Source organism: Rhamphochromis longiceps, linkage group LG16, assembly GCF_057381845.1.
Source record: "Rhamphochromis longiceps isolate RC_006_pf linkage group LG16, R_longiceps_female_GT1.1, whole genome shotgun sequence".
Lineage (NCBI taxonomy): Eukaryota > Metazoa > Chordata > Actinopteri > Cichliformes > Cichlidae > Rhamphochromis > Rhamphochromis longiceps.
In genome coordinates, this window is record NC_140572.1 from 24,969,133 (window position 1) to 24,992,576 (window position 23,444).

At 39.6% G+C, this 23,444-nt stretch overlaps 2 protein-coding genes across 3 annotated transcripts; both read left to right on the forward strand.

Annotated features, from left to right (window-relative positions):
- The first annotated feature begins 1,559 nt into the window (after positions 1-1,559).
- On the forward strand, positions 1,560-16,716 carry acvr1c (activin A receptor type 1C). The gene is made up of 9 exons (XM_085383702.1): positions 1,560-1,845; positions 7,119-7,349; positions 9,788-10,030; positions 10,198-10,428; positions 10,526-10,693; positions 11,109-11,265; positions 12,264-12,388; positions 12,772-12,902; positions 14,715-16,716. The coding sequence occupies exons 1-9, from the start codon at positions 1,776-1,778 to the stop codon at positions 14,838-14,840; spliced, it is 1,482 nt and encodes a 493-aa protein (XP_085239828.1). The 5' UTR covers positions 1,560-1,775; the 3' UTR covers positions 14,841-16,716.
- Positions 16,717-19,320: 2,604 nt separating this feature from the next.
- cytip (cytohesin 1 interacting protein) lies at positions 19,321-22,689 on the forward strand. Of its 2 annotated transcripts, none has more exons than XM_085384632.1 (8): positions 19,321-19,599; positions 19,904-19,980; positions 20,140-20,194; positions 20,291-20,393; positions 20,605-20,698; positions 20,837-20,903; positions 21,187-21,253; positions 21,470-22,689. In XM_085384632.1, the coding sequence occupies exons 1-8, from the start codon at positions 19,336-19,338 to the stop codon at positions 21,946-21,948; spliced, it is 1,206 nt and encodes a 401-aa protein (XP_085240758.1). In that variant the 5' UTR covers positions 19,321-19,335; the 3' UTR covers positions 21,949-22,689. The 2 variants fall into 2 exon arrangements, with proteins under 2 accessions (XP_085240758.1, XP_085240759.1); XM_085384633.1 differs by having other exon boundaries at positions 19,931-19,980.
- The last annotated feature ends 755 nt before the right edge of the window (positions 22,690-23,444 follow it).

Here is a 23,444-nt window from a genome sequence, read left to right on the forward strand (position 1 = left end):
AACCTTCACTGTCCCTGGAGACATTGGCACCTTTTGTTGCTATGCAGCCTCAGCAGCAGAAACATGGCTGGCTGTAAATAACTTCTTTCATGCTTTGAATGTACAGCAACGTCATTCACTGTTGATCAACTAAGTGTTTACTTTCTGCCTCACTAGGAGGGAGGTCAGAAGTGGCGTCTGTGCAGCCTAGTTTTTTTTTTTTTTTATTCTGTTTTTGCTTCTCTCATCCAGGGAGAGCAGTTGGAATGGCCACAAGATAGGCTGACGGTTGGATTACCAAACTCTCAAAACAGGCAACTGTCAGATCCTCGAGGGCACCACACTTGCAATTAGCTGATTTTTTTTTTTTTTTTTTTTTTTTTAAGGAGTTTGGAAGTACAATATTAATATTGGTGGGACCAGCGTAATTGTCATAGGCTGTATATAAAAGATGGGAGTTATCCACAGGACTGCAAACTCACATTTGAGAGCTTGAAAGAGCCTGAACAATGGTGGGCTAACGCTGCCTTGGCATCCACCTGGCAAAGCAGCTGTACACCAAAGTTTTAAAGGGTAAGTTATCAAAAACATAATAGTAATAATAAAATCACCCTTGTACTGTTGATACATGTAGATCAGATACCATTAATAGCTTTTTAAACAAGTTGTAAACGTACTTTAAGCTGTAAAGCTGCAGTGACTTACTTTCTACAGCAAGCTTGAGGTGCCCACGGGAGGAACTGCACTTAAGTGTGTACTATAAGTGTATACTGCAAAGGTGCACAGTAGATATTTCTATTATGAATGTTCCAAAAAAGTGCCACAAACCTGTTTAAGATATTGATTCTGATTCGCTGCGATGGTGTGGTGAAGCTGTGTTGGTATCCACCTGTCAGTCATAGCAATCATGACCCCTAATCCCTAATGCATCATTTTAAGGCTTAATGTCATTTTAACATGTTAACAGGCAGCTGCAAAGGAGAATAATCCTTGAGCAGTTTTTTTTTTTTTTTAAATAAAGGGAAACATTGGCTTCCTTAGAGACCAAAACTGTTTTTGTAGCAGGCTGTAAACATGTTTTTAAAGTTGGGCTTTGTAACATGGGAAGTGACTGGCTTTTTGGGGTCAGCCTCCATTGGAGAAACTGAGGTTTTGGCATGTTGCATTGGCTCTATTTTTTAAGCCTGGAAGGCTGCCACTGTGCGTAAAGGGGCTCAGAGTACACATTCAAAGACACATTCATATGACATATTCGTTCCTTCTGCATTAACTGACATTAATTGCACTCAGGGAAGCACAGAGTGCTCATGTTCTCATGTGTTCATTAGGGAGCTCAGCAGTCTTGTTGTGGATTATTTATTAATAATGTATGGGTTGCAGATTGGCCAGATTGTGGCGTTGTAGTTAGTAATTTCCACAGATTACACTGTAAATAGTTTAAAATCTCTGCACATTTAATAAATAAGTGAGACCTCAGTGAGCAGAGGTAATTTCCATATCCCTTTGGCAGACAGGAGGTGGTGTTTCATTGGACCGACAGCAGTTAAATGGATGTGCGACGCACTTTCTCTCTGGCTCCCATTCACATGTCTTTATCAGAGGTCTGCAGCGCTAATCCTCTTAAAGTCCAGTCAACAGAGGCGGAGCAAACTGCGTTTCTCGATCGTTTACAGACGGAGACGTTTGTGGCGGGGGTGCATGGCCGACGGACTTTACCGCAATGTTTATTTGCTCTGTTTTCTGTAGAGTAGCTGTGTAAGCGGTGCGTCAGAGAGGGAGCAGATGCGGCTCTTACCATGACTCGTCCCGGGAAGCAGTGCTTTCAAGCGGCGTTGATTTTCCTGACTGTCGCCCAGCTGACTGCAGGTACACAGTCTCAGGGTGCAACATGATAATAAGCTGTGCCATTTGTTTTTTTTAAGGTTTTTAATGAGTTCTTAGACCGCCTACACTAACCCAATTAGTATAGTTGACTTTTCAAAATCACACAAAACTTTATAGCAATAAAAAAAAAGAAGAAGAAGAATTTGTCTTTAAAGATATGATCAAAAGTGGAGCATTTCTTTTTCTTATTTTGCTGCTGTTAAAAAGGTCTGAAAGTAAAGTTACCGCCCACAAACAGCATGTGTGCGGTGGGGAAGTATGGGTGTTAAAAGACTGTAATTTCAAGCTGTCAGTAAGTAGGTTTGGCTAAAATATGTGGTCAGCTTTAGTACACATGCTGTGATATATCATTTCAAAGACCTTAAAGCATTTGCCTTGTAGCCTGTTTGTATCTAGGATTAAAACGTTTTGCTTAATATGAAATAGAAATATTAATTATTTGTTTTCTGTGATTGAATTCATACTACACCCCTGAAAGGATAGTTCATCATTCAAAAATAACCTGGAGCTACTCTCATAACTTGATAACTGAGGTAATAATTCAAGTGTCTCTAAAGGGATTTGCAACTTTTTCTTGTCATATGTTTTGCTTTTGAACTACTTGTTGCCCAAAACTACATATTTGCTGAAAACTGGGCTGCAGAAAATCCTAAATTGAAGGCATTACAATTTTCTTTTATTCTACAGACCAAACAGTTCATTATGGAAATAGATGTCAGGTTAACTGATGAAAACAATCCATAGTTTCCACCCACATTCATGCTGCATCTTGAAGTGCTGTAACATTGCATTTGATATTGATGAAATACATTAAGAATTGGAGAATCTGCAGCCACTTAACTCCAGAGCTGGAAAACAGAACAGATGCTACTTCATAAACACAGCCTGGCTTGTTTGGCTGCTGGTGGGCTCAGGTACACAGAAAGACATAAACTCCAACTTAGAAAAACTGTGTTAGACTGCAGTGCATGTTTTACTACATTTCCAGTGGGGCAAGTAGATGGTGGGTTGAACTGGATGAAAACTATTGTTTGGCAAACTTTGTATGTCAGATCTTTGTCTAACGCATTTTGTTGAAAATAATTAAAAAGCACAAGTTTTTTCATCTGACATTCTCTGACTTAAGGTAAAAGGTTACAGGTGACTTAAGGTAAGTTGTACTAGTTGCACTCTCTTAGTCACTCTGGGTCACCTTTAGCTATGTAATAGCTTAATTTCTAATGCAATGATTAAGTGAAACTTTTAAAAACAACCAGTTATTGCTTAATTGCGCTAAATGCCTCTTATTGCTTAATGCCTCCAAATTATTCTACAAGCCTCAGTGCCGGGCGCCTGCTTAGTGGGCTGCCCACTGCTTCACTGAGTGAATGGGTCAAATGCAGAGAAAAACAAGTAATTTCCCCATGGGGATCAATAAAGTATCCATTATTATTATTATTATTATTATTATTCTTCTAGACACTGGAATTCAATCCGAATAATTGAGCTACTTAAAAGGTTAACAAGGCTCATTAAATGCAGATTTAAGTAAAGCCAGAAAAATAACAAAGTAAAAATGTCTCTCTTTCTACATTCTTTGCAGTGAACGTATTCCTTATTTGAGTAATAAATGGGTGATTTTCTAGTGTGGCAGATATTCCCTGTTTCCTGTAATTGTAAACACTTTCTCTGTTATATTAGTGCAGATATTAGTTCAAAGGGACTCATCGAGTTTGGTCCACAGTTATAACAAGACTTCACAACACTGCAAATAACAGTATTATACTCCCCAACACAGAGAGAGAATTAATTTGTAACTGACTCTGGTGATGCCTGAGGAAATGAGTAATTATTCTTTCAGGATTGAGGGGTGCTGCAGGGCTATCCAAACCTGTTAGTTTATGGAGAATGATTTATAAATGTGAACAGCATGTGCAAAGTTTGCGCAATATTTCATTTAAAAGAGTACTCATTACTGTCACTGCTCAGATTCAGCTTCCCCTTCTAGGGTTTGTCACAAAACAAGCTCTAAAAGCTGCAAACAGTCATTTCCAAACGGATTCAAAGCAAAGATCCACTTCCAAACTGAATGGATGTGGAATCAACTTTGATTCATTGTTGGTTTTCTTTTCACAGCTTTTTAAATGTGCACGCCGAGGCTATGGGGTAATATGAAGTTCCTGAAACAGAGAGAATTAAATATAGATTTGAAATGTAGTTATATATCATCATAAGATGGGGATTTAGAAAGAGGGCAAATGGTTAGACAAGTTTCCTGTTAAACTATTGTTAGATTACGTGAGGTTTCACAGTCCCATTTATTGTAAGAAGTTTAGATTTTTGTTTCTGCTAATTTGATAAATTAAGCCAATAAAAATGTTTTTACTTAGAAGTTTTTGCGCCTTTTATAAACTCTCAACAAGATTTTGAACATGTATATTTTGGAAAAATAGTTTTGCCATTTAAGATGCACGATCCCCAAATCAAGTCTTCGGTCTCCATCAGTGTTATACAAGTGATTAAATACACACACCAGTGCTCAGACGTTCATCAGCTTTAAGAAAGGAAACTCTCGCCGCACCTCAGTGTATTTTAACTTAATTGTCCTTGAACAGGTTGTTACCAAGCAACCCCAGCTATGCCATAAAAAGGCAAAAAGTAATCTCATAGTCTTCACCTGAACTTTTTTTGTGCTGATTTTGTCAGCAGGTCTCTCATCAAGACGAGCTTTACAAAAACCTTTAAAAGAGAAGATTGGTCATATTTCTAACTGTCAATCAGTCCCATTTAAAGACCAAAAGGATGAAGAGTTATTGCTGCTCAGTTGTCCACTGGAGATTATGTTCTGTCAGTATAATGAAGATCAAATTTATGTCTTCGTTCCTTCACAGTTTATCCGTTTAGAGTGTTTTGTTGTGAGTTTGGGGCTGGCTGGAGAGATGTCTGCCTGCTCTTAAATTCAGTAAATGAGGTGACACGTGGTCTCTAAGTGCTTTATTTTTCTTTGCTGCTAAAAAAAAAAGAGAAATGTCTCTTTTGGGGTAAAAAAAAAATGTCCATGAGCACTTTCATGCGGGAGATATTTCCTTTCTTCCGAACTACACCTGCAATCCCTGTCACTCTGCAGAAGGATTCATGTACTCGTGATGAGAGCATTATGGGATGTAGACATTAATGATGTCTTCTCTCAGCAGAGCTATAATTAGCTAGCTGCGTGCTTGTTTTAGTGGTTGTAGACTGTGGGAAGAAAATAGTTGTTACATGACACTGGTCAAAGCAAGATTTGTGGTTGTATTTCTTTTTCTTGTTCTGGAAAAAGAGACATCAGTTCTCTGTTTGTTTTTGGCACCTTAGTCACCACAAGGTGAGTGGCATTTTGTTCCATTATAGTCAGAGAGAAGCCAGACATTACAGCCAGCATGTCCAAAACTGGGCAGCTCGCATCAAAACCACCTGAATGAACAGCACAGCAGGCTGGAGGAAAAATATACTCTAATTGAATTTTTCAAAAACTTCTCCTTTGAGACCGTACACCGCTGTTTACTGTGGGCTGAAATTTTTTTCACTTTAATGGTTAGGCTACAAGATGTTGAAAATAAAGATTATGTTTATAAAGATATTATTTTGTTATGTAATGATATTTGTTTAAATCCCCTTTTCATACTTTGGCTCTTCCAGATTTTAGGTACCATATAACCTCTGTGTGACATGCATATTGTAAGTCAGATTTACTTATAAGGCATTCATAGTTCATGGGAACTGAGCCAAGTGAGCAATGTGGTTCCAGATTTAGTACAAAATGCAGAGTCAATAAAAAATTGATCAGCTTTCCAGGAGATTCGCGAGGGAGCAGAAAAAAACAAGAGTCTGGAATAAACAGGGATTGATTTCTGATATCACTACGTATCAATGAATTTATGATTTATACGATTTTTAAAAAAAGCACACAACAAAAAAAACATAAAAATACAGCTGATTAATCTCATTTCTTAACATTTTGCTTCCAGTGAGCCAGACTTTATTGTATTTTTAGAAAACTGGTCTCCAGGTTTGGACATTGGATGCTTTTTCACTTGTTTTCCATCCAGTCCTGTATCCAAACATTTTCAGAATTTGTTTTTGTTTGTTTTTTACATTGATCTATGTTTAAGTATAAAAAGGCGACTAAGTGAAGGAACTAGTGTTTATCCAGGCCATTATAACAGACAACTTTGAATCTTTAGGCCTTTTGTTTCTAAGAGCATGTCAAAAAGAAATTATTCCCATTTATTTAGTTGAACGTACAAAAACAGCATAAAGTATTTTTTGCACCAACAAGGTGAATTCCAAAGAGTTATCAGCAGAAGACTTGGCACAGCATGGTATTCAGAGGGCCCTTAGAAATTCTGTAAAAACTGGATAAGTGGAGGACAAATGAAGAAATGTCAGGGATAAAAATATCTACAGTAGATGGACAGTATCTGAAATTCATATCCTAAAGAAATAGGAAAAAAAATCCAGCTAAGACCTGACGCAGAACCTGCGAGATGCATCTGGTCCTTCAGTTGATCCGTCTGCTGTCCACTGCAGAGTCATCAGAAAAGGTCTCAGTGGCTGTAAAGAAGCCATTCTGACAACAGGTCTTATGGCGTGGTGGATCCAAATTAAGGCAGTGAAGAATGACTTAAGATTATTACAGAGTACAGTAAGTAAAATAATTACTGCATACATACAGCAGTCATGACTGGAAACTGATTTAAGGTATTGTCACTTAGCTGTTGATAATTATATTTCAGGATCAGCCATCAGTGTCTATAAAAAAATGTATGAATGGGTGATACTTGTTACAAAATATTACAATTTACAAGATAAGGCTGTGGAGACCTTTAGCTTGAAAACTGAAGGCGCCATAAAAAACATTGCACACAATTAAATAATTAGCAATTTTTAAAGCTATTTGTTTTTCTTCCTTGTGAGCAGGCAGTGCACTCTTGCTTATCAGACACTGCTTATGGAACAAAGCATGACAACAGCTCCAAGTAGAACACAAGATTATGTGGGTGTTAAACTAAGAGGCATTAATCTGGTTCCTCCACCTCCATCCATTAAGAGCATAGATGTCATTGTGTAACAGGAGCATCCTGCTACTAAAGAGTTAAAAACCACTGTTCACGCGAGTCAGTATATTGTCCTCCCCCCAGCCCCCCTCAGTCACTCACAGATAAATGAAGTACAGTGAATGCTGTCAGCTGTAAAGTGTCTGAAGACAAAAATCACCAAATCTCAATGTCTTTCAGGTTTGAAGTGTGTGTGCCAGCTGTGTGCCAACAACACCTGTGAGACAGCAGCAGACGGCGCTTGCTGGAACTCTGTGATGCTGATCGATGGGAAGGAGGAGGCAGTGAAGTCCTGCCTGTCCCCCTCTGAGATGAAAGGCCAGGTCTTCTGCTACAGCTCCAGAAATGTCTCCAAAAGGAACTGTTGCTTCACTGACTTCTGCAACAACGAGACCCTGCACCTATACCCAGGTACAGCCCACACGATGCTAATAACCTGAGGCCGCTGTGTCTATTTGCCTCTACTATTTTTTGGTTGTGTTTTGAAGCAGAAATAATACAGAGTTATATATAAACAGTGCACAGTGTGGTAATGCAGCAGTATGTGGCGAGACCACCTGGCCAGCTGGGGCCTCTCTGTGTGCAGTTTGCATGTGCGCTTGTGCGGGTTTACTCCAGATACTCTGGCTTCCTCCCAGTCTCCAAAGATATGTATGTTAGTTATCCTGTCGTTCTAAATTAGCAGTGGGTATGACTGTAAATGCTTGTCTGTATGTTTGGGTTAGACCTGCAATGGGCTACTTGTCCAGAGTGTACTCTGCCCTACATAAGCTGTGATAGCAGATACAAAAATGAATAGATTTATATATAAACAGTTTGCGGATATTGTAAAAATGAAATACAGGAAAAATGCATTCAGCCCCTCAGACAGTCTTTTAATGTTCCACTGCTTCAGTAGCATACACTCAGCGGCAACACCAACTCAATCTGTGTGGGATTTCCCACTCATTCTGGTCCCGGCTAGACGAGGTGGATGCTGATCCTCCTAGATCCTGTGACATAACAAATCTGGCAGAGGCTATGGGACGTCAGTTAGTGATCCTCCCCCTCCCTCGCCTGATTTATAAATAAATACTTTGTCAGGCATGTAGTCCCAAAAGCCTCTCATGGGTCTGCCGGGTGGAAGTTGGGCTTAATGCAGAGAAGGATTACTCACACCTTTGTATATGCAGCTGGCTAAAAAAATTACTGAAATGGTTTATTTATTAAAAATACTGCAGATTATCAGTTGATTTCCTAATGGATTCATTTACTGATTGTTTCCAATTTGCAAGCAGAAAGGTATAGATGGTCAGTGAGAAACAAAACAAATATATGATCATATTCATATGTTTGGTGCTGAAGTGTCTGATGCTGCAGATTTTTAATGAGAGTGGTTGGGGCAGTGCCCCGAGGCCATGATGGTGCTGACTGTGAATGAGGACAGCGCAATCAATCTGTTCCACTGCTTTGCTACATATCAGCTCATCCGTTTAGCTGTGGATTTTTTTTTATACATAAAGAATTCATGACCTCGCTTTGACTTCCATGCATTTCTATACTCAGACATTTAAGTGCTAGGTAGTGTTTAGTGGTTTGTGTAGCTGTACAATTTGATTTACTTTAGAGTTTTTCAACACACGGGAAGGGATACTTTAAGTGTTCCTTTGTACCTAATTTCCAAACTCCTCTTAGCTGTAGTAAACAGTTTAAAAGCAGATATAAGCTTTGAGATGACCCCAATCACCTAAGAGGGAAGAAAAGAGTGTGTAGAAGGTCTTATAAGCCAGAGGAGAGAGTAAGGTCTTGTTTTGCACCATATCTGCTGAGCACCAGTTGGACACATGGCAGGATCTGTATTTAGGGAAAAGGCTAAAGATGTCTTAAGAAACTGTGGTTTAGTTCACAATGTGTTGCTTTGCACATTGGGCCATCTGCAGATGTTGCACATTTTAGGATCACTTGGTGAGGACATTTCATCCTTTGGGGACTTGGGTTTTTTTCAAACCTTTATTTTTTTTTATTACAGTACCCACATGTGCACATATATGTTGAAAGAGTTAGTTGTAGCTCCTGCAATCTTGAAGTTGGCCAAATAATCGTTACAGAATTCTCCCTCTTTATTTCCCCAGACCAAACAAAATTAGCACTAGGTCATGGTAGTAATGCAGCACTGACAGCACATTATTTTGCCAGCATGTCTCTAAATCTCATATTATCACAGCGCCCACCCGCTCACCTGTTTTTGTTTGTGTCCAGGTTTTCCTCTGGCCACCCACAGACAGAATGAAGGTCAGGGACAGAAACGTCAAGTTATTTTGTTTTGCCAAGCCCAGATCTTTATTTGCGAGGTCTGACGGTGCACCTGTTGCTGATTAGTTCACTGCACGTATTTTTTGAGGAGTGAAAGCTTGCTGGCACCAAAAGATTCAATATCTTTATTCCTTTTTGATTAATGACACTTACAGGCAGTGATGAAAATTTTCAGACACGCTGGAAAAACAAGAAAACATTGCATCTGCCAAACGTTCAATTTCCACCTCTCTAAAGTTTAGGGCTGCAGAATAAGTGGTGTTTTAATTTTGCTGAGCTTTTCTAAAAGTCTGAAAAAGCTGACTCATCTATGCTAGCTGGAGTTTTATGTAACACCTGATGTGTTGAGTTGTGCTAATTGCCCCCTATGCTGTTGCTTGCCATGTTTTCTAGTAACCACCAGGGTGTGCAGCAGACACAGCAGGGACCTTAGACCCATTAAACACAGTTTCAAATCTTACCCCATTCTACATTCTACTGATTATTGAACCAAAAAAAGTACTAGGAATGTTAGAAAAGGACTACACGCTAATAATATTGGCTATGTTGTTGTTCAGAGAGGCCTTCAGAAGAACCCGGCTGGAGCAGGCTGCAGCTCATCGTGGTGATCCTGGTGCCCTCCTGCTTGCTGTGTGTAGGGATCCTGCTAGGCGTCTTTGTTGTGCAGGGCCACCGTTGTGCCTACAGGCGATCCCACAAGCAGGACCCGGAGGAGCCTCTGGATGATCAGTTGCTAATGTCACCTGACAGAAGTCTCAAAGATCTGATATATGACATGAGCACTTCTGGTTCAGGATCAGGTGAGAGAACTGCTTGAACTTGTCACATGGTTACTGACACGATGGCCCGGATTGTGACCATTGTGGTACAAGTATAATCCAGTAATTGCACACATTTTGTTGATCCCTCCAGCTATGATCTGCTGAGACAAAACCACTGCTCTTCTCTTCCCGTCTGCATCTTGCAGGGCTGCCACTGCTGGTCCAGCGAACCATAGCTCGAACCATCGTCCTGCAGGAGACCATCGGAAAAGGTCGATACGGCGAGGTGTGGCGCGGCAAGTGGAGGGGCGAGGACGTGGCAGTTAAGATCTTCTCTTCCAGGGACGAGCGCTCGTGGTTCCGTGAAGCTGAGATCTATCAGACTGTCATGCTCAGGCACGAAAACATCCTGGGCTTTATTGCTGCTGATAACAAAGGTCTTACAACTAGGCACTAAATACAAATGTATTCACAAATTAAGCTATGAAATAAATTCGCCAACATATAACGTTGTCATTCGCTGCCTTTTTGCAGATAACGGCTCATGGACTCAGCTCTGGTTGGTGTCAGAGTACCATGAGCAAGGCTCCCTGTATGATTACCTGAACAGGCACACGGTCTCAGTGGAAGGCATGATTATTCTTGCTCTGTCCATAGCCAGTGGGCTGGCACATCTCCACATGGAAATCATTGGCACACAGGGTATGAATGTACTTAGTAAATAAAGAACTTGAATTCTAGGACAGTGAAGTCACATCAGAGAAGCTCAAAGGGTGCTCTATTTCCTTTAATATATATATATCCTTTAATCTTATTAAAAGGAGCAAATGTATTTTGGCCATGTGCTTCCTATATCTCAATGCGATATCTTTATATATTAAAACCTGAAGAAAAAATTTCCATTGACTGACCATTAATTTGCTAATCAACTCAGTGCTACAGTGTAACCACAAGGCAAACCCTGCTGTGATATGATAAGGTGACATTTTATGACATTAAGGCTGGAAAATGATCCTCAATTTTATCCATCTCTAAAAGACCCAAAATATTTGCTGTAATATAAAGAACATTTTTGGGGCTTCCAGAATAACCTTAATTGTTACTTTCTTGCTTCTAGGGAAGCCAGCCATTGCTCACAGAGACCTAAAATCTAAAAATGTCTTAGTGAAGAAGAACGGGACGGCGGTGATTGCGGATTTGGGTTTGGCCGTGAAACTCGACTCCAGCACAAACACCATAGACATACCATCCAACCACAGAGTGGGAACTAAGAGGTTGGATTTATGTCACAATACAAAAAACACACACAAAACAGAAATGTGAAATTAAACTGAAGTGCCTTTAAACCGAAATCACTTCCATGTTCTTTAAATATTATTGGTGATTTTGAGTTGTTCTCTCATGTCGGTGTGTTTTAAAGTAATACTATTAATTGGCCCTTAAACATTAAGAGGAAGCCAGCATCTTTGGTTTTGGTTTCAGCAAGAAAAGCAGAACCCACAGTAACAAATAAGGCCCTCCAGGTGTCATGCTGGAATAACTGGCCTTGTTTATTTAGAGAGTAATATTAGCCGTGTATGTACACATTGCACAAGGGGTTTCTGGCACAGCTTCACCTATTTCCAAGATGCATGGAGGAAAGGACAAAGTTTAAAGAGGTCAAAAGTGCAGGAACACATGTGTAGAACAGCTTTCCCCCCCCCGATTGATGCATAAATAATACTCTTTATAGAGGAGACATCATCATGTAGTGTCTGTGCACACAGTTCACACAGCCCGTTTGAGAAAAATGCTGAGTAAAAGTCATGAAATCTCAATTTATTTGGTGTGAGAGAACAAACAGCAGTGATGCAACTGTAAACAGTACAAAAACAAATGTATTTATTTAGCAGCAGTCCATTCTCAAGCATTTAGGCTTTGGCGACTCCTAGTGGTTGTGGACTTGTTTTTGGTCAGTCTATAAGGCTTGAGTAAGTGCTGTGTTTTCTTTTAAAGATGAAATATTATTTGTCCTTTTAAAAAGTGATAACCATTCCTACAAGAGCAGCACTTGAATCTTTGCTGTCTTCAGCAATGAAGACGGATGCATGTCCTGCAGCTTATATGTTCTGCTGGTTTTGACGAGGGTGATGTGACCTGTGGTTTCACATTTTTAGAATTTGGGTGAGAAAGTTTTGAACCCAACCCACACAAACAAATTCGTTAAAGTATATACTGCAAGAGGTACTGGGCTTTTTATTTCATTAGACAGTAATCATTCTGTCCTCTGCAGGTACATGGCTCCAGAAATCCTGGATGAGACAATCAATATAAACACCTTTGAGTCGTTTAAGCGGGCGGATATCTATTCATTAGGCCTGGTGTTCTGGGAACTGGCCAGAAGATGCTCCGATAGGGGTATTTCAAACTACGCACACACACATACACTCTACCACAAGTTTCATGCAAATTTCCAAAACAATACTTTTATTTTGGGAGCGACTGTGAGAGACTTGCTTTGCATAATACACAGTTGAAAAAAATCTTATACTGACTCTCAGTGCAGGCTGTCTGAAATGAGCGGCCATATTAACGTCATTAACTAAGGCCTGAACTTGTGGCTCGCAAGTATTACTTGCACATACGCTGCCATATTATAGCATTACACTGAGTATCACCACAGTATGTAATCATAGAAAAAAGGAAAAGCATGCACTGCTTCAAGAAGAGTGCATACATGAAACTGTAAAAAAAACCCAGACAATAAACAAAATGCTTTTTTGTTTTTTGCATTTTCACAGGACTTCATGAGGATTTTCAGCTGCCTTATTATGACATGGTGCCTTCAGATCCATCCATTGAGGACATGAGGAAAGTGGTTTGCGATCAGAAGCTCAGACCCAGCATTCCCAATCAGTGGCAGAGCTGTGAGGTGAGACAGAAATCTGATGTGTCGTTATGTGAGATAGCTGTCAAAGAGCCGGTGTCATGGTGACATAAAGCACGATTAGTCACAGTTTAGCACCAAACCGAGCATCAGTGAACCAACAGCCTCTAACCACATAGGAAAATTTACAGTGTCACATATGAAATAGCTGTATCAAAGCATGAGCATGTTTAAAACTAAACAAATTACATGCTAAAAACAAACTTTTGTGTGTGCTCCTGACAGTATTAAACTTTGTCAACTTCATTTATATATATTTTGGGAAAAAGCCTTTATTTCTTACTTTTTTAGCATATTTTTTACACTTACATGTTTTAGATCATCAAAAAAAATTAATATTAGACAACAATAACCCAAGTAATAGCAATAGCTTTCTCGATTTGTGGATAACAGCTCGCACCTTGATTTTCTGGAGTCTTAATGCCTTAGAAATGGTTTTATAACTGTTTCCAGAGTGATCGATGTCACAGTCACGAGCAAATGATGTCAGGAGATCTGAAATATGCTTTAGTGTGAACCGAGAAATGCAGTAAGATAATCTAGGGGATCTTAAAGCATGTATATGACTGTGTCTAGATTTTATCTAGATAAAACTGAGCAGATCTTACTGAGTCTTGTAAGCTGCAAACCAAGCTGCACAACTGAGGTGACATGCTTATTTAAGCTGAGGTGGCTGTCAAAGATTAGTCTGTTGTCCCAACTTTATACATAAGGAGCTCATGTAACAGCTATTGAGGTTATAGGTAATAGCTATCACCCTCCATGCTTGATGCACTGTGGCCACAAACTACTACCTCAGTCTTATCCATAGGTCAATAAATTTACCATAATTTTTCCTGTGTACAACGCATCATGACATCACAAGTTTTGCCAGTTTGAGGGAGATTTCTTTATTCTACCAGGAAGGGAGGGAGTATATTATGTCATTTGTCTGTTTGCTAGCAGTCTAATGTCAACAGTTTTCAATGTATCATTTTAAAATTTTGTGTGATATTAGATACCAATAACAACTCGAGCTGATTTCATTTTGGGGAAAATCGGGTCAAGGTCAAGGCACCAAATTTCAAACTCAGTAAGAGCTTTTTATTACCCACAATTTTTATGGCTCGTCTTCAAACTTTCAAACAATATGCTAGGCCTTGGAGGACACGAGTACCATGATTGGCTAAGCATTTGACCTCGATAGGCTGATGTCAGCATGATGTAATAAAAAAACATCAAAGTTGTAGTATAGCCCTTGCCTTTCAGGGGGAGTTGCACTTTAGTGGACACTGTTCACTATCGTCACAGATATCATCAGACAACTCGGTGATTCAAATATATACATATTACAGCCATATGAAAGTGGAAATTCTCTTAAAGCTTTTTAAAATGTACAGAAAACTTGATATTTAAGAAGTCAGGACGGCACTGGAGGGATGACACACATAGCAGTGGTTATCTTCAAGGCCTCGGGTAATGGGCTAAAAGTGATTGACAGAACAGGGTGAGGTCTGAGACTTCTTTGTCTCAGATCTCATTTCTTGTTAAACCACTTCCCGACAGAAGAGAATTGGGCGTTATTCTGACACACCACTGTATTCAATTTTAGCTACCAAAAACTATTACTACCACTGCAAAGGCTGCAAAGATATTTCTACAGAGTCAATCAAAGAGGTTGGATTGCATGTTTAGTTACCGGTGAAACTGTTCAGATCAGATGTTTGATATTTGTTATTCCAGTACACACTGGAGCCTGACCTGTGATTTTCCGGGTTTTGTAACTTATAACGTCATCTCATCTCGTTGCTACACCAGGCTCTGCGTGTGATGGGCAAGCTGATGAGGGAGTGCTGGTACGCCAACTCTGCTGCGCGACTGACTGCTCTGCGGGTCAAGAAAACCTTGTCTCAGCTATCCGTTATCAAGGACATCAAAGAATAGTTAGATTTGTTGCTCTGCAGATCGGCACTGGTGCTGGCGCTGGTGTAAAATAACTGACCTCTCTTACTGCCCGAGACGGCCCCCACACCGTCGGAGAGCTTCATCGTGTCGTCGTTGGTGCCAAAGTATTGTAGGAGTCATTTTTTAAAGCTTTGCACTTAGACACCTTGTGAAGCAACATTTTAACCAAACAGCTAAACTCTTGGTAGGAAGAGCCATTATAAATAAGTCGTGTTTGATGTATAAATAGATTATTTTGCTACCTCAGTATCATAAGTGCCCAAAGCTTGAAGTTGCACATTGATATTTGTGCCATATCTTGTAGCCAATACAGTATTGCTGGGTAGTTAATGTGCTAAATGACAATCTTGTAGGATACTGGATTTAAACGAAACAAAACAGCTGGTTTGACTGTTTTTTAATGACAGACACACATACAGATTTTCCCTGTTAATCAGAAGTGCTTCTGCTTGACCGGCACTCATGTACACAAAGCACTAAGCTTACAAGTAAAAGATCATCTTTAGCTCAATGCATCCAAGGTTTGCTAATGAAAAATTAACTCACAGGAATTGGATAATTAAGGGTGTTATAAGCAGAAGAAATGTAATGGAGTGATGAACTTTTCATCCACTGGTGCCAATGGTCACTACATGAAAAGGGTATTTCAGCATATAGAGTGCAACTTGAACTAATGAAAGTTTATCCCGACAAAGAAATATTTCTGACATTGTTTGATTAACCATAAAAATCACTACAAATACATATTTTTAATATAAAGATAAGAAAATCTATGAATGTCTATTCTATTCTTTTTCTAAAAAAAGCTTTCTGCTGCTGAACAAAAACGAGCAATTATCCGATAAATGTAAAATAAAACATCTAAACAAAAGCCTATATATAATTCAAATCCATTGTTTTTATATAAACCTGACTTATTTTTGCATTAGGTGAAAAAGAAATTGGCAAAAAAAGCTGCCGAAGGTGCAAACGTAGCGCAACATGCTGCTGATTACTTTTACATACCACATAAGGGGAGCACAGTTTGAATATGGGTTCACATTAGCATCACTAGCACCACTGACTAACATGGCCTACAGAGCCTCGACATAAACAGGCTTAGAGGAAGTGCAGAAATCTGAATCTGCACACGATTTGTGCACACATGTGTAGGTGTGCTTGCATGTGTGTTTGAAATCATGCAAAGTGACTCCTTATTTAAAGCTGTGGATTGAAATAATCTGAACAATCGGTGTAGTGATTGTGAAACTGTGAAACATAACAAATATACACTGAGGCTTTTCATTCACATCCTGTCCATATGTTCATGTTTTTAGTTTCAGAGACAAGTGACATACTTCAATATCTGTGCTTGGTATCAGTGTTCGCCTATTTTGCAGTATGAAAGCACTTATTGTCAGAATGACTGAATAATATGTAGTATCAGCAGTGTTGCCTCTGAAAATAAGCTATGTACAGTAGCCTGTTGCTCTCTTGGCAAAATGTGCAAGTCTTCAGTTTTTATTTCTGTAAAACTATAAGGTACTTTTTTCTATAATTACTGAAAATTAGAATGTTATTATTATTTATATGTTCTGTATTGTGTCTTATCTGCTTCTCTATGAAGACACAAAAAGGGACAGAAAGCAGATAGCAAAGCATATCACCGTGTGCAATTTCTGGTTTCTGATCTCACATATAATATAGAATTTTAAACAAAGTAAGACCTACTTTTGATTTTAAGCCCGCCATCATTTAAAATATACATGTTTGATGTATCGAAAACTGTTTTGTGTTACTTCCTCATACTGCATTGTGTCGTCTCTTTTTGCACTATTTATTATCCATATAAAATGTGATGTCAGTGGGTAAATAAACTTTTTCACTGACTGAGCATCATTCATGACTTTGACAGAAAGATGGGATGTTTTGCTCTCCCTACATTTCAAGGGTAATTTTGTAAGAAATGACTGTGCAGAACTGCGCAAGTTACAGGGGCAGAATTTCCCGGAGCCGTTTATCTGAAGCTGATCTTTTTTTCTTTATCATCTTCCCATTCGCACTTTCAACTGGCGTGACTCATCTGCGTTTCTGTTCTGCTGCTCTTTCTGCATACGCTGTTAATGTCCGTTAGACAGAGGAAATAAAGCGCTGACACTGAAGCCATCAGCGCTACATGGATGAGTCAACCCCCTTTTTCTGTGTTGCATTAACAGATTTTTACAGTGAAGGCTGTCATGTAAGAGGAGGTCACGTTGTGTCACTTCGGGGCATCAAAACACGCACATAAGAATTTAAAAGTTAGGTTTTAAAAGTATTTTTAGCTGCTTTTAATTTTTCATCAGCACCATCAGCGGAACAGACACGTTTATTCAACCTTTTGCTATAAAGTCACACCACCAGGCTACAAGCTCAAAACAAACCCAGCCTTGCTAAATTAACACAAAGACAGCTGTAATGTAAGCATTACAGCAAGCAAGGGACAAACGAGCGATCACCACAATCACACTCATTCATCATTCATCAATCATTTCCTGTGGAACAGGTTCTAGATACATCATACACATAACGCACAGTGTGACTGCAAATTTTCAACAATGTGTCAGTCATCTCTAAAAACATGAACTACTAACCCACCAGAGCTTTATCTTTCCGGCCTTGCGCTCAGCAAAGTCATTGACTACATTACTCAGAAACAAGAACGGGTCATCTCTTTCCCCTTATGGTTGAAGGTGATAGAGATAAAATAGAGAAGTCAAAAGGCACGTTATGGACGAGAGCCAGAGTTTAATAATTACTAATGGTTAAATACAGTAGTGGTGTAAAAACACAGAGTGAGAAGAGATGCTTGAACAACAACAACAAAAAAATGTTCAGTGCATCATGGAAAGACTTCAGCGGCCTGTTGCAACATGACGAAGGAATGGTCACTTCAATCTGAAATACAGGCTTTGTAAAAATGGAAAAGTTAAGAACACATTCAAAAGTAGAGAAGATGTCTGAATCCAAACTGCGAGATGGTTTAATAGAAGTGGTGTTTGATAGCTTAAGACGCTGCCTCTCATTCTACTTTTAAATACCCTAGGAACCAAAAGTACTGTCTTTAAGATATGATGGGGCCTGAGGAGAAGGATTTTAAATTCGATTCTGGATTTAAAGGGTAACCAGTGAAGTGAAATGAATATGGGACAATATCTTTCTAGTCCTAGTTAATACTCTCTTGGCTGTTCTGGATCACCTGAAGGCTTTTCAGTCATGAATAAATGCATGAGCTAGCTTTTCAGCATCACTTTGAGACAGGATGTTTCTAATTTTAGTGATATTGCGCAAATGAATAAAGACAGTCCTACATATTTGTTTAATGTGCTCACTGAAGGACATATCCTGATTAAAAAGGACTCGAAGATTTCTCAGAGTGTTGCTGGAGGCTAAGGGAATGCCATCCAGAGTAAGCATCTGGTTAGACACCGTGTTTCAAAGATTTTTTAGGACCAGGTACAATAATGTAGTGAATTTTGTGTCTTTGTATATGCTTTCACTGCATTTGGATGAATGTTTGGGATAAACGTCGTGCTTAAAAATTAACCATTGCCAATCACATGCTTTAAAATTGGTACTGCATGTTATGAAGGACATGACCTGGCTATAAACTCTGGGTTGTTGAAAGTACAATATAAAGACGGGTAGTGCAAGCTTTTGATACTCTACATAAATCAGTTTCCAACCCAATTATGCAAGTAATGGATTGAATGGAGCACACGGGACTTCAGTGTCCAGACGGTCTCGTGGTTATTTAGCAAACTGTTCCTGAGGGTCAGTGGGGCAGAGTGGATTGCTGTAAGGCAGCCTGCTTCTTACATGGGCTTTATACAATGGAGTGTAAAGCAACTCTGTATATGTTTTAAAGGCAATGGTGTTGGCGAGAGAAAGAGGAAGTTTGTGCACCATAGCTTAGTTTTCTTTAACCACTGTCTGCACGCCTGCCAGCCTGCCTGTGTGTGTGTGTGTGTTTTTTTTCTTTTGATCCAACCATGTCTGATGCCTTCGGCCCAATGACCCGTGCTGTCTGTTTAGGAAGCATGAAACTGGCCTTGAGCTAAATCAGCCTTTTGTCTGGCCCTATAAGACAAGTCTCCCTGCTTGGCAGAGCACAGAACACAGGCTTAGCCCCATTGACAAAACTGAGAGTGAGTGAGGCTGGAAGCAGGTGCTGCTGGAGAGGTGAGGTGGCCAGTTTCTCATGCATTGCTGATTTCTGACAGACCATAAATCAAATTGCAAAGACTGCTAAAAGAAAAGGGGACTGTTTGAAGGGGAATTCAAAAAGAAACAGCTTAAACACTCTCCTTGCTTTTTCTTTTCAAACCAACACAGAAGCACTTCTTGAGAAAAGACAGAAAAAAGTTAAAGGCGGTGAACAGGAAACAAGGTACGTGAAGCTGAGAAGTGCAGATGCGGTTTACCACAGCTATCACATGATGTGGATTTCCGCTTGATGCATTTGCTTTTGGCTGCACGGCAGGGCAGGACCACACAATCGCTGAAGAGCTGCTGCAGCAGGACACAATGCTGCTTTGAGGACTATTCTACCATGCACTCCATCATGAATATCAATGGACTTCAGCGCCAGGGCAGCCAGGAGAGTTACATTCTGGATAATACCCCAAAGAAGAAAAGTTCTCTGTGGTACCGAGCTTCACTGAGGGGGAACAGTGATCGGCACCGTCACAGCACTGGCTCACAGCCCAGAGTTTGCAAGGTGAGACAATATGTCAAGTGCAATACACGTATGTGTGTTTATAATTTCACATCAGTAAATACTCAGACTTCTGCTGTCTAAATCAAATAACCGAAACACTGATTTGCAACGTGGGATTACAGCTGAGATTTAAGCCGTAATGTGATATAGTTTCACCAATTTAATTTACGAGAAATAAACAAAGCAGCTCTCTGCAGCTCAACAAATAATTTTTAAATCTCTATTGTTATTTTTAAAAAACAACACTTTTATACTTTCTAGGAAGGATTAAAAGTTTAAAAAGTGCCCTTTGTTGTTTTTAAAGAGGAACTCTGCATCTCTCTGTTTGCAGTCCAAGCCGGCTTACTCCAACTCACTGGTTGATTACACAGACCCACAACGGTAAATATATCAGGATTGATGTGCAACTTTTCATCTTTTTTCCTTTTATACGTGTAAAAGAAAAACTGTCTACTGGACTTTTTGTGCATGAACAGTTTATTATATTTCTTAAAAATTGATATTAATTAATAGTCGTTTGCTTTTTCTGCTTTTGCACAGAACCACGATTATTTTGGAAAAGCAAGACAATGAGACATTTGGTTTTGAAATTCAGGTAAGCAAACACTGAAGCATGCTTAAGTTGTGTAGGGGGGAAAAAAAGGGTTGCTTTTGGCTCGCTTTTTTGTGACACGTTTGTCTCTCTTTGCAGACTTACGGGCTGCAGCTGAAAAACAGCCCTGCAGTGGAGATGTGCACGTTTGTTTGCAAGGTGAACGAGGACAGTGTTGCTGAGAGTGCTGGCCTGACCGCAGGTGAGCCGCCCACATCCTTTCTACCGTATAGGCCCCGTTTGGGCTGCGTGACGATTGACAGATATATCGCTTACGCTTATATGTGAATACCTACATGCCTTCACACCTACGCCTGCAATCTCACGCACTGATGTGCACATGCAGTTTACAGCTATGTTGTGTAATCATAACCAATTCGTTCCTTATATTTCTGCATCCTTATCTTTTACAGGCGATATAATTGTCACGGTCAATGGCGTCAGCATTGAAGGCTCATCTCACCAGTGCGTGCTTGATCAGATAAGAAAATCCACCAACTGTCTAAAGTGAGTGACAACATTTATAACTTCCTAAATACTGCTAGAAAAAAAAAAGCACAACAGATGATAACTAAAAAGTCACTATAACAATAGTTTATAATAGGATTATAACAGAGTGTAATTATGTGTTATATATTCTTCCAGACTAGAGACTGTTTGTGGGAATATAGTGAAGCAGATAGAGTTGGAGAAGAAGATGGATGCCCTCAAGGTGAGTCTCTTAAATCCTGTCTGTGTTTGATGGTGACACCATTTAGCTGTGTGATGTAGGCAAAGAAAAAAAAAGAGCAGTCACCAAGCCATGCAGTAGTGAAGCCTCAAACGCCCCCAGCAATACTTTCTAACCTGCAGCTGCACAGCTGAATTACTCAGGCTATACTCTGCATGGACATTGTGTGCAAATATCTTTGTAGGCAAATGTTCTCAGTGAATTAGTTAAGAGTTTTACTGGAAGCACAAGTGTAATGTTTTTGTTGCCTTTTTTGCCCATACAGCAATCACTACGTGAGAAATTGGTGGAGCTGCAGGGCCTTAATTTACAGGAAAAGCGTCTAATGCGAGGTGAGAAGTATGCTCAGCTGTCAGACCACAGCACTTCTTTTCTCACAGCCATTAACATTTCTCTGAAGCATGTGCCATCGATGATGTGAATTGATGTGTAAACTCCAGATAATTCAAATGGCCTTCCCCTGACAGATAAACATACAGCGGAAGTTGCTGATGAGCTTCCTGATACAAATTTCTTATCAGCTAACTGGGATTTTGTTGTGCTTTCAGGTAATTTAAACGACAGCAGTCTCGACCTCCTGATAGACTCCACAGCTATTTTGAGCTCCCCCATCAGGCGCTTGGGCCGGCGTTTTTCCAGTGACAGCAGCTACAGGAGTGTGATGACAGATGATAGTGACCAAGCCAGTGTGTTTGGGGACGTGATCTCACCCTGTCCCAGCAGTGCAGCCAGCACCACAGATGATAACTGCTTCTTCTCCAAAGACTTTCCTTCGCAAGACAGCTCTTCAGCTCACACATCGAGCTCCAGCAATCACCACCAACCTCTTGGCCGCTCCAGCAGCTCCAGTTTGGCCGGCAGCACCAGCTCTCTGTCTCCGTCCTGGGAGGAAACAAGGATCTCGTCCTTGTTTGGAACCCTGCCCAGAAGAGGCAGGAGAACCAGTGTCCGCAAACACATTCTCAAGTTAATTCCTGGACTTCAACGATCAGTTGAAGAGGAGGAGATGGGAACAAACACTCAGTGATTCGCTTTCCAAATGCTCCTTGTGTCTATTCAGTATTAAGTGTTGGTAAACAGGGTCTGTCAAGTTCCTAACACATTACAAATAGAAACAGACAATGCAATCAAGTGTTTCGCCACACTTAAAAGCCTGGGTTAACCCTTCATGGGAATGCAAACAAGTTGGACACTTTTATACTGTATGCATTTACCCCTATAGTTCCTGCCTGGCTCGCTTGCTTGGCTTTAACTTGTGGCACAAAAGCATTACAAAATCAAATGCAGGCTGAATGAATGTAAACTGAACAGACTGTAAAGTGTGACAGATGAAATTATATATCCTACTTACTTGAATTCATTTTTTGTCATATTCACAGATTGTGATGAGCATTAATCGATTTAAGTCGCAGCAACTGTATCAATGTAGCCAACTTCAAAATTTAAAACAAACATGTAACCTAAAGCACATGAGAAGACATAAATCACTTATGACATATTCAGGTGCTCAAAACCAAAGCCAAGCCTCTACGCCCTATAGATAGCTGCTCAGCTCAAAAACAGGATGTGGGTATGAGAGTACTACTTAAGTGCTTTCATTTCCAAATTGTTTTTTCCGACTGTGTATAAGTTTCTTTCAGTATTCAGAAACACTGAAAGTAACAATTTCTTGTAAATTGTTGAAATTGCTGTAAAAATGTATCATTTATTTTCTGTGGCAAGAGTGTCATTAATGTCGATGATCCACAGTCTTTTTTTTTTTTTGTAAATAAAATCATGATGTACAGAAAATTCTTAACGAACAATAAACTTTTAAAGATGTTTCCAGTCACCGGTGCTTCCTTTTACTTTTCATGTAGCATTGCAGTCTCAATGTTGGTGAAGATGCAACTTTGGAGTGAGCCACACTCACTGAAAATTACTGGTGCAAGATGCAGGTAGTGAAAAAAATTACTGTGTCATTAAAAGATGAATTAATTGAAGAAATGAACACGGCTTTAAAACTAGTTGAGAAGAATTCATCTATATCCTGTAAAACAACTACTTCTGTTGTTTCAAGTTGCTGCTACAGAAAGAGGGCTTGTACTACAACTGATGGATAAATTGGAAAGGGTTGTTACCTTCACAAAGAAAGCAAGTTACCCCCGATACAATGTATCGCATTATTACAGCAGCTTCAAGGCCAGATGAAGCCCGTTTCCTAGATAATCCATAACAATTAAGTTGTGTTGAAGTGATGAAGTTGTATATGGTGAGAGAGATTTGGTGAATGAGATTACAAATCTGTTTGAAAAACAAAATAAACTTACGAGAGAGACAGCAAACCTTAAGAATGACGAAATAAACAAAATAGTTCATTGGGCAACTCAGCAACAACAAACATCTTGAAGAAAATGGAAAACAACACAATAAGAAAACCTCCTTCCCAACTTCTAACCATGTCAGAAACACACTTATGGAGCCAGACACATCATTGTCATAGTCTGCAATCAAAAGACAGACAGATGAAACTTAGATCAACTT